Raw genomic sequence first — 11,820 nt, forward strand, 5'->3', positions numbered from 1 at the left:
TTAGTAATTTGCGTATTTTTACATTTAGATTTTTTTTTTTGTACTCTCTGAACCAATAGCTTTGTTTTCTGGATGTATTTTATTACACCTGATAGACAAACACCAACACCACCAAAGGCTCATATAGTTTTGGGACTCAGCCTATACCAATTGCTACATTTGCATGAAATGGTAAATCTCACTTGCAGAGTTTTCACCACACCACAAATTCTGCTGCAAGCTTTTTGCCTTTCTGTTATCATTTTACTTTCATGTTGGAATGAAATTTTAAGTGTTAGTAAGACAAGACTTGCACAAAACTGTAGCTGCTCCAAACCACAGCCTAGCACCTGCTGAAAAGCATGATCTAACAAGTCAGCCTTGTCCAAGTGAAATCACCTGGATGTGATGCCACTCAGCTGTGGGGCATCATCAATTAAAGTCACCTGGCAACCAACTGTAGAAGGTTATAAAGGGCTGCAGCTACCCTACTGCAGCACTATCTTCATTAGCTCTGGAGAAAGCATGGCCTTCTGGCTTGAGCAAGGATGCCTTTCGGCCTACAAGAAGGTGGTAAGTGAAGGGATGCATTTATGATGTATTTTTCTAACTGTTGAAAGTTTGGCTAAAGTGTGGTCACAAGTTTCCCTGCAAAACCTCTCTTTATGTTCCTAATTCTTAAAACAAGGCAAAGCTAGGGCTGGTGTGTCTGCTTTGTTTTTTTTTTTTAAATACTGGTGTGTATAGTATGGAGAACAGGCAGGTGCTTGAGGCAGAAGTGGCTGTAACAGTGAGATGTGAGAACTTCTTTTCATGCTTTGCTCACATTCCTGTTACAGGCCTCTGCAGGGTCTAACACAGTGCCCAGTGAAGTAGGAAGCTTGAGGTTTGTATGGCATCTGAAATGAAGCACAGATACTCAAGAGAAACTGTGCTCCTCCAGCATAATAAATGGAAAACAAATACATGTCAGTCAGTATGTAAGAAATGCCTTGCTGAGTTTGACCTTAGCCCGGTGCTCTGTCTGCAGCACTGGCAATAAAGGCAGTGTTTAGTGAGTGTAGGTGAACCTCACTGCTTTCTGTAGGTCTTTCCAACAGCATCCACAATCATTAGATTAAGGACGTTAGAAGGCGAATCCCTCCTTTAATTGCTGGCCCAGCCTTAAATGGTGACAGTTAGTGAGGCAAGAACTCCCTTTATAGAAGCCGTGCTGACTTTCTCAATAGATTATGTGCTCGGTGATCTTAGCCTTTGCTATAGACCCTACTGCTTTAGCAGGGATGAAAACTTTATTCACCGACTTGGAGCTCGCAAGACCCTCTCGAGTTCCCTTCAGATGGGAGCTGCATAATGACTGTGCCAGCGGACTGGCAGATTGTGGGTCCACAGTGGCAGCTTATGTGCCCTGGCCTGTGTGTCTGCAACTTTGCACCGAGCTCCTTCAGGGCTCTTGTGTGAATGCTGTTGGTCTTAAATACTCTGTTGTGGTGACCTGGCTTATCTATTTGGCCTAATACTGATGCACCTCCTCTGCCCTGTTGGCTGCAAAGAGCGTTTTATGTGGGTAACAAGATGCAGAATGACAGGTGATGGGATACAGTATATGACATGACCCTACCTGTCTATATGCTCCAAGAAACCTTTTTCTCCCCATTGCTGAAGCAGCTGTGATATCATAATCTAAAGAAATAAAACACATCATCAACACCGTATTTTAAACAGGACTGTTCTGCAATCATCAAAAGATATATACAGCCTGATGCATTATTCAAAACTCCACACAGGCAAGAAAGTGCAAGCAGGGTCTCTTGGAGCCCTTTATAAACCGAGGTGGCAACAGCAACAGGCCGCTGTTGTCCGTGTTACTGCTGTCTCCAAGGATCATGGCACTGTTTGGGACTTAGGGTGGGAGGAGGGAAAGATGGATGGAGAGCTAAATGTGGTAATCGGGTAATAATGTATATTGCTTTACCTTCCTGCCCGTATCAGCCTTTCTGCTTTGATACTGCCTCTATGATGAACTAATGGAGATGGAAGATGGAAGCCATGTTTAGATGTGCTCAAAGTCTCCTCTCCTTGTTACTAACTGTAAAGGGGCTGTAATCCGCAGCCTGCTTTGTAATGTCTCTGTGGGCTGCCAGTATCGCTCTAATTACAAAGTAGCAGGGAAACCAGAAAAAACCCTAAGTGTTTCTTCCAATGTATTCTTTACATTGAGGTTTTTCAAGTGAACCTACTAGCAAGAGATACAAAGTATTTTAAATCTTGTTTCTTGAAATCTGAAGGTTAAGGGCACGTTGGCTGTGCTCTCCAGGCACTGAGACACCCTCTAGCTCTGGCTGTAATTTCTATGGTGGTCTCTTCTCCTTTGGCAGAATTGGCAATGTATGTGCTTACTATAAACCAAACTGGAGAAGTGCAGAGCCACTGCAGAAGTGCAAAGCTGTCTGTGGTTTTATGACTTGGAACATGTTACCTTCTCTAAATACAGTTCAGTCGGCAGTTTGGTACTTGCCTGTGTGAAAGTGCTGGTGTGCATTGTTGAAACCTGAATGTGTAGAATAACTCTGTCAATGAGCGGCTTGGGACCTGTCAGAAAACCTATTCTTAACCTACAAAACAAAAAAGAAAAAAGTTACTACAGAAATGCAATGAGTTAATACTTTGTATGAGTTACAGTTTAACTTGTAACTGGGAAAATGTGTAACTGCTTGATTGATATTGTAAGGATCTTTTATGCATTTCAGTTTATCTATATCTTAATACTGCCCTAAGCCCCAGGCTTATGCAACTTATGAGCTGAGTATCAAAGTCATGAAATAAAAACACTTAAGGGTTTTAATGCTTATACTAGCTTCTAAGTTCTGAGACTTCAGGACATATCCCATGTTTGTAAGCTTTCCTCTGCAACCAGAAAGATTACATGAAGGAAAGCCAGGTTTTCACATAATGAAAAATCGTAAATGCTCAGGCTCTATGAAAAACAGATGGGAAGTGGCGAACAGCTTTACTCCCTTTCACTACTGCAGAATAAATGGAATTTAGAGTGATGAACTAGATTCTTACTCATGCTTCAGTTCTTATGACCCATCTTTACAGACTGGCTGAAGTTTTCCTTTGAAGAAAAACAGAACCAGTGTGCGTCATTTTGCACTTGCATCATGCCTTTTTGCAGTGTCACTTCTGAAAGTGCAATCACACCTAGCATCATGTTGTCTCCTCACTTTCTCAGGGATGGGGTTACAGTCCACTAGCTGCCAGTGCAGAATTCACATTACTTTGTTATATCTATTAAGATAATAAAAACAAGTTAAAAATCAATTATATTGGCTTATGTCAAATGGAAGACAGACAGCTTAGTTTTTCAGGCAGGTGGAAACAACCTGGAAACTGGAAGGCTAGAAGATGGGCAATCAGTATAACCCTATGAATAGTCTGCGGAGAATGACACCATCATTTCTTTTCTGTATTACAAGTTCAGGGAGTCTGCAGGAATGGTAAGAGATAGAAGGAGAAATGGAAAAAGAAGAGAGAAAAGCTCCTAGCAGTTCCATGAACAGAGCTGGAATCTAGCATCTATCTTTCTGCCTAAATGGCATCTGCAAGAATGGGCTGCCTGGGGAGAGCGGCTGAACTATCAGTACCAGAAGAGAAACAATCTGGAGGTGAATGCCTGCCAACAGATGACATGAAAAGTGAGCAGACTGAGAAAAGCTGTGGAGCCAAAAGGACATTCCAGAAATGGATAGGTATTAGATGAAAAAACACTATGAGATGTCTGATCACTTTGTATGAAGTCTTGTGCCTCAACCGAACAGGCAATGCTGAGCAGTCTGAAGCTGGCCTTACCCCGATGAGAGAATTTTGGAGAAAGAGTCAGTCCTGATAACTCGGCCATCCACATCCATTGAGAGGAAAGTTGGAGCCCATGGCTTGGAAGAAAAATAAAAATAAAATTCAAGGTGCTAGTAAGGATTATGATGGAATTATTTTCTTTACTATGAAGACATAATTAATTTCTTAAAGAAATATTTTGATAGTAAATATTTCAGATGTGCACTCCAAGGGAAAAAATGCAGTAACTTGCACACAAGTGATTGTTAGGCTAGCTGTCTGCGACGTGATTACAACATTCCATGAAAGTCATTGAGAAATCAGCCTTGTTATTTTCTGATGCTTAGCCCACTGTTAGCATACAAGTGTTCAGTTCAGGTTTTGGTATGATGCCATAAGTAGGAGAGACAAATAATTATTTCTTTGCCAAAATTTTTTTAGGGAGTAAACAGATACCGTAATTGCTAAGATGGGGCCCTGTACTTTTAGCTTTATCTAGAAAAAGGAAATGGGAAGATATGACCAAATTTTGATGATCTGAGTTCAGCACATTTTTTCCTTACCAAGAATTCTATTTTTACACCCTCTCCCCTTACACTAACGAAGCCACACAATGCTATTCAATGAGTAAGTGGAAGAGTTTTATTGCCTCCTCCCACAAAAACGTATTTCAAAATAGGAAATACTGAACTGTAGCTTCTACCAATGTTTTACTGCTTTGTAAGACCAGCTTTTGTTCCTGAAGTTAGGTACTGTTGCAGACTGCAACTGCAGATCCAGGTGTGAAGACAGGTCAGCACTGGATTGCTGCCCATTTGGGGAAACCCACATGGAGGAGGGAAGCCACCTAGTCAGTACTACTTCCTGCGGTATTTGGGAGAACTCTCTCGGGTTCTCCAAAAGGCAAAGGGTTCAAAATGGGAAGAGTTGTCTGGGATGAAGGGGACGTTAAGAGGCTGCTATTTTCGAGTGCTGCTTTAGCGGCATACTTGTTTTGTTCTGGAGGCAAAGTCTTTGCCATTTGCTGACTGCTGAAGGAAATTCTGTCCTGTGTAAGGCTTAAGGAATTTGAACCGCTGATTAACAGGACTGAGCAGTAACACGCCACAAAGGGGACAACAACTGAACGTAGCATAGACTGTGGGGCCTACAACTACCTTGTAGGACATGAAGGAGGAGCATGCAGGAAGATCCATGGCTTAAACCTCAGCTCTCTCCTGGACCAGGAAAGAAGATATTACTAAAGAGTATGGAAGAAAAAATTACCTTTTCAAACTGAAGAAAGTAGTAAGGATCATCTTCTATTATGAGGAAATCATATTTTCTTGCAAGCTAAAGAAATGAATAAAAAATAAAGAATCATTAAAATGTAAAGATACTGTAAGTTCAGTTCTTCCTATACCCCGGGCCTGTTACCAGAAGCATATTATGATCCTACGGATTGCTCATTCACTACATACAAGGCCCTATCAAGAGAAGCTTTTAAATGCCCAATTTAGACATCAAGCAATTAGAAGAGCAAACATTGTACCTGCTGTACAAGGACACGTGACTAACTGAAGGTCCGTTCCATGTAGCATTCAAACTGTGCAGAAAACTTGCAGGAAGCCCATGGCAAAGACACCAGCCAGCAATGGGCTGCTATTGCAAAAACAATTTATCTAATGCATAGTCCACCTCTAAAGAGCTGTCATGAAAGAGGTTCTGCTAGAAACAAGTTCTAGGAGGAATGTCTACTGGACCAGTAATGGGCCCAAATACCAGATGTGGGGTATCCTCAACTGAAATGACTGACGTTTTCCCATTTCCACCTATAAAGTTCACAAGGCCCCAGCGACATACCTGGTAAATCTCCTTCTTGCGCTCTGTGGTCAGAGAGTTTCCAGTTGGGTTGCACCCATTTGGAATAGTGTACAGGAATTTGGGGAGGTGGCGGCTACGATTTTTTACATCTTCTGGGCTCCAAGCAGACAGAATTTCTTTTAGAGCTTTTGGAATAATGCCATGTTGGTCACTAGGAACATTAATTATGTTACAACCCAAGGGTCTCAGCTGTTGATAGGAGGAACAAAACTGTCATAATCGCATAATTCCAAGGTCTGTCTTTTGTCATTGGCATTGTAAAATTTCACTGATATAAAGTCTTTCTGATTTTATAGCTATCTCAAGCTCCATTTGCTCATGATTCAAAAGAATGTTTGCCTGAATTTGCTGTGAAGTTTGTCAGACTTAACACATTACTCTTTATTTGCTCTGTTAAGCCAACTGAGAAGGAACGGTAGCTCCTCTGTCCAACTACTGCTCTTCTCTGGGAAATCACACATGGTTTTGCAAGCAGAAGGGGATTTTGTGAATTTCAGCTGTGTTCTCTTGGGACTCCTCATGCTCTCACCACAGACAGGCAGTTCACAGCACCTTCATTTCCTACTGACAATTTACACTACTTCAGTGGAAGTGCCAGAACTATAAGCTACTCTTCACTGACAAAGGGCAAAGAAACTGTTCTCAATAGATACATTCAGCAATACAAAGGAGAATGAAATGATGCTACGGCAATGACATGTTGACAGCAGTATGAAAAAAATATAGGTAAAATACCAACAAAAAAGCATGCTGTCTTCCCTCTGTGGAATTTCAATTTGTACTGTGTAGCACTCTGCATTTTAAGTAGAAATGCAAGTTGCTGCATTGTCAAAATATATTCCTAAAAGTATATTTGATTAAACAAGATATATTCAAACTTAGCACAGCACACAATAACAAAATTCCTTTTGATGCAAGAGGAGACTAGACTAGAATGGTGGTGTATTATCTATTCTAACACTTCTTACAGTTCTTATGCATTTTGAGTTGACACTTAATTACATACCGATTAAGTTAATTTTCAGAGGTAAACTTACTAGTTCATATCTTCATATATGGATGTTTCAGGCCTATTCCAATTTTATACTATTTATAGCTATGGTATAATCAGACAATGAGATACTTCAGGTGAATGTGCTGACATGTTAAAATACAAACTTCTTATAAATTTGCTTCAACCTGACTAGGCTGTGATGGCTTGCTTTCCAATCCCAAATGTGACCTTAGCCCTTGAATGAACTAGGATTTGGAAGAGGAACTTCTGTCCTGGGCGTAGCTTTTATAGAACTTTTAGTAGAAAAGTTTCTATGAATTAATATTTATGAACTGGATGAACACTAAAAACTTGGTTCTTAGATGTTTTTACAGTAAATACAGACAGTGTCTATAAGACTGCAGATCAGGTAGTAAATTGCATTTACTTCAAATGTAACATTCACAATGTTTTGTAGCTAAAGAATACTTACAGCTGCTAGTGTCCCAGAGTATGTGGGTGCATCCAAAAGGATGTTGTCCCCAGGATTAATGAGCATTTCGAACACCTGTAAAAGAAAAGAGTCCATTTTAGAAAGATTGTGCCATTCTTGTATGCATGCTTCATACTTCTGACTTCTTAGGGGGATTAAAAATCTTGATTGGATATTGGTAATTCTGTAACTGTTTCATTATGTTGTCTGTGAGAAAAGCAATGAACAGATGAAAAATGTGCTTTAGAGCCAAATGAAGCTAGGTAATCAGCTGGAGAATACCAACTTGAAATGGCAAGACAGTGCTCTAGAACAGAAACAGTGCTTCAGTTACAGAAAGGATCAACTGAACAGCAGTGAGAGTGGCTGGAAAGGGTAATTATTTAAGGAAGTCTAACACAATTAGAATTGAGTTATGGTAAAGCAAACAATGCACCTATGTACTTATTACTGCCCTACTTGAGTAACATGAAATGTTACCTTACAGTGTATTTTCTGTCGGGCTCTTTGGTTTACTCGAACATTTGTGCAGTCCTGACAGATTAGCCTGCCACACCAGTTTTCTTTCAGTTCTATTATCTTGTATTGATAACACTGAGAAATATTGAACAAAGTACCCTGCGTATAGTTATACAGGGGCACTGAATGCTGAGTATAACTGAACTGATGGAAGGATAAACATCTCTCTGAAAGAAATGCTTTTAACATATGAAGCTTTCTGGTCTTACTTTACACAAGCCTTCCTGGCTGCCGGTTGTGACACACACTTCCATTTGTCCTTGCTCAGGACTGTAGCTGGCTGTGGGGGGATTATGTAGATTCCGCTGGAAATCCTTTAGCCAAGACAACAGCTCTGGAATCCTGAAATGTGAATAAAATAAGGTGTATCTAACATCTTATATAGAGTGAAGCTAGGCTGTTCCTCTAAATCACTCCCAAATCTAGCACACAGTCCTGAGTCTGATTTCGACAGTCACACGGGTACACTTAGATGCTGATTTTATGACTGCTTTATCAAATGATGAAAATGAGAAATGTTTCTTATGGAAAAGCAGAAGAGATGGGCATCTGTGGCCCACACACCAAATTATCATACTGAAATCTGGGCAGAAATGATTTGCCAAGGTTGGAATAGAGGTGGAGGCTGAACATTATCCATTCCTTAGGAGTGATCTTTCCATACTCGAATGTCGCAATGTGACAAAGCTCGCAATACTGCTAGTAATAGGCTGCAGATAATGAGGATTTCTAAAACAGATTTTTTCAAAAAATACGTCTTAAGATCTTGTAGGATGTTCACAAATGGCTGGGTTCATTTAAACACTAAGAAAAGTCTTAACTTCACTGATTAATGCCCTGTGTGCCTCTGTAGGTACCTCAATATTTTTGCAAACCTGTCACAACCCTGACTCAGTGCTGTCTGCTGGGGAGTTCACATGACTGCTGAAGTAACTTAAAGATATGCAATTTTTGTACTAAAAATGACTGTAAATACCTCCATTCAACTACCACAAGTAGTACATACTGAGTTTAATATATGGTGCCAAAGGAAAGCAAAACAAATACTCCAGAATGTGGAAACTGTCTTGCAATGCAGTATCTTTTAATGACTACTTTATTGCAAAACAAAAAATGATTCCTCCTAGTGAATGTGGGAGTCTGGATTCTCAAATACTAACGGCCAGGAAATGCTCTGGCCTAAGAATTACTAGTATCAGCAGTTTTTTTTAAATTACTCATCTGCTCAAAACTTTCCACTTAAACTGAAATGTAAATAGCGAGGCAAATTGAAAGAGGTTAAACCTGTTTTTGCAAAATGGGTTTTACAAACAGGTTTTAAAAACACAGATGAACTAATACAATAATAAAGGAATTTATGATCTTTTGATTCTGGTATCTTAAAGTGCAAGCAGCTGTGACAGGTACCCTGCTGAGGCGGAGTACTGGAGAGCTCTCCTCATCAGATCTTCCCCGATCTCAACAGCAGTTCCATGTCCAATGGCAACAGTCGCCCTCTTAAATGGAAAAACGTTAGGGTTTGGTGCCCCTCCAGCCAGCGATATGAGGGACGGAGGAGACTTCTGCATCAATTCAGCTAGAGTAAAAGGAAAAGACCTTGGTTACAACTTGAGTATTGCAACACTGATCATATCTTTTAGTCGGTATATAATAATGGTCTGGAGAAGTTTGTTCCCTTTTTTCACTTTCTTTTTTTAACTGTCACGAAATCAAAAGGATGATAATTCTTTTTAAACTAGCCTTTTTAAATAGGATTAAATGGAGGAGCGGGTGGGAAGGGAGACACAGGTAGGACAGACCAAAACAAAAAATCATCTTTGTTTTAAGATAAAAAAAGCTATTTATAATTTATCTGGACTGTTCTACTATTAGAAATTTTTTTCTGTGACTGATGTCTTTTAAGCTTCAAGAATTTAAAATCTTAATGATCTTCTGTTTAGACTGACTTGGAATGATTGTTTTTTGTTCAGTCTCACTTTAACCAATGTGGCATTAGTGCAGCTGCTGATAGTTACATATATGATTATAGCTTTTCCATAAGGGAGTAGGAACAATTCTGGCAGCCCAGCTTTAGTGGCAGAGGTACTGTGTAAATAATTCAGTATGAAGAAAATGTTAACAACTCTTGCTTTAAAGTCACAGTTTCACAATCATTCAGATCCAATTTAAGCAGCGCAGACCGGATCTTAATCCAGCAAGGGCACTCGATTGTGTTAAATCGAAGAGCTCACGATATGGCATTTGTGCTGGCTTCACAGCTTTACGTCAGATACGAGAGGCCAGATGACACCAGATCTGGCTTAAAGCTTCCTGTTATGTTTATTCTCTGCTACTTATTAGCAAGCTTGAACACAGGGAGTTAATTCTTATCAGTTCAGCAATATGGGTTATGTCTGTGACTTTTGGTCTACTAAAGAGATTTACCTTGTCATCAGAACTGCAGCCGCAATGTGCCTTTTTTGCACAAGCCATGCTACTTAATATTTGTGTTATGATGCCTATCCAGGTATCACTTGAAGTATAGAGACTGACTAGAGTCAATCAGTTGATTTAGCTGTACCTATATGAAGCATTTTAAGCAGAACAGCAAATGCCAACCCCTAACCAAGGGAGGTAATTAACCCCTGAAGGCTTAGCTAGTCGTGTCTGTCTTGTGCTCGGATTCTCTTGGGTCCCTGTAGCTTTCAACTGAGTAAACAAGTAGGCAGTCAACCTTTCCTATCTGTCACACAGAAGACTATGTAATGTGGTACCCTACAGACAGTGTAATACAGAAAAGGAAAGTGTAGTAACCTGAGGGAGTGGGGGGTGAGGAATTTATGGACATTAACAGGACACAGGAGAGCTAGGTGGAAAGAAACATTACACCAGGGCTAAATTTCAAGTCATTAGCAGTTGCTTGTTCCTGGACAACCAGTGTAAATTCAGTAGCAAACTGTGCCAAAAGCCTTCAGAGGCAGTAGCAGAGATTTTTCAGACACATGTGGAAGTGACAATACTATTTCTTCTGTCTGGGTTTCTGAAATGGTTCAAGGCTATTCACTTTATTTTTCTTTATACCTGCTTGACATCTCAACTTGACAAAAGTCAAAGCAGTTAATGGGCCTTGCTTGTCAGCTTACAGCACAGTTTTTTTTTTCAAGTCTTTAGCTGTGATACCCCAGCAGAGTCCAGCAGGTAGAATGATACCCTTCCAGAGAACCTGGAAAGAACAGGGATATACTCACTCAGAAGTCTTATCGGAGATGCTTTTCTTGCTGCACTCACAGTGGTGATGAACCGAGAGTAATTCATGTCTATGGGAACTTGGATGTGAATCTAGAAAAGTGACTAGGAACTCCAGTGCTTTTAGTATGTGTCTCTCCCACAAGTAATGCTTACAATTTGTCATCTTCATAGATGTGCTCTAACATAAATTAAATGTCAACTTATTCACGTTAAAATCAGTGCTGGGATTTATTTTCCTTTTTGAATTAAAGGGAAAGGTTTCTACATCATACTGACGGGTTGTGTCACAGCCTCCCAATGACACTGGCACGGTGAGATTAGGCCAGATGCTGCTGTTCTGATAAATGCAAACAGCAGTACAGTGTTGATCTGGGGAATGTGCTGGTGTGACAGTGAACAGGAAAAAGTCCTTTTCCCCTCCCTGTACTGCCAGCTGTGGAATTTTAAAGGTAGATTGCAAATTGGAAGATCTGTCAGATCTGAAACAACTACCAGCTCTTTTTTAATATGAGAACCCAGCTTTATTTAGCTGTATTAAGTATTGCATTTCAAGTGCTTTAACAATTGCAAGGCATCATTGAGTCACAATGCTTGCCGAGTTAGAGGTGGGTTTTTTGTGTGTGTTGTGGTTTTTTTAGGAAGGATAATTCGGAATGTCTCTTGAAATGCTTCAGAGGAGTGTTTCCCGCCCGCTTTTCCCTGGTGCCCACAGAGACAAAAAAAAGGGGAGCCTCACGGCCCGCTCTCCTCCGTGAGGGAGGGGAGCACAGGACTGAAATGCAGGGCAAGGACAGCCTGTCGCTCTGACTGCCGCTTCCCAGTGTGCTTCCTCTGAATTCACTGAAAATAATCCTCTGGCGACCGCAGCACCACGCATGTGCTGGCCGTTATGAAAATCGATCTGTTGAGCAAGGCTGCTTTAAAAAAA

General features: G+C 40.5%; 1 protein-coding gene across 2 annotated transcripts in view; it reads right to left on the bottom strand.

The window, feature by feature from the left end:
* AADAT (aminoadipate aminotransferase) overlaps window positions 1-10,961 on the bottom strand; it is a 15,254-nt gene extending 4,293 nt beyond the window's left edge. The window contains exons 1-9 of one of the 2 annotated variants that reach the window (XM_009706798.1): window positions 10,892-10,961; window positions 9,072-9,240; window positions 7,874-8,006; window positions 7,146-7,220; window positions 5,659-5,868; window positions 5,083-5,148; window positions 3,832-3,914; window positions 2,498-2,594; window positions 1,601-1,662 (exon numbers count right to left, since the gene is read on the bottom strand). In XM_009706798.1, the coding sequence (XP_009705100.1) occupies window positions 1,601-1,662; window positions 2,498-2,594; window positions 3,832-3,914; window positions 5,083-5,148; window positions 5,659-5,868; window positions 7,146-7,220; window positions 7,874-8,006; window positions 9,072-9,240; window positions 10,892-10,958 (962 nt within the window). In that variant the 5' untranslated portion in view covers window positions 10,959-10,961. Of the gene's footprint in view, window positions 1-1,600; window positions 1,663-2,497; window positions 2,595-3,831; window positions 3,915-5,082; window positions 5,149-5,658; window positions 5,869-7,145; window positions 7,221-7,873; window positions 8,007-9,071; window positions 9,261-10,887 lie in introns of both variants that reach the window. The other variant, XM_009706797.1, reaches the window with a different exon arrangement.
* Between the last annotated feature and the right edge of the window lie 859 nt (window positions 10,962-11,820).

Source organism: Cariama cristata, unplaced genomic scaffold (assembly GCF_000690535.1).
Source record: "Cariama cristata isolate BGI_N322 unplaced genomic scaffold, ASM69053v1 scaffold36518, whole genome shotgun sequence".
Lineage (NCBI taxonomy): Eukaryota > Metazoa > Chordata > Aves > Cariamiformes > Cariamidae > Cariama > Cariama cristata.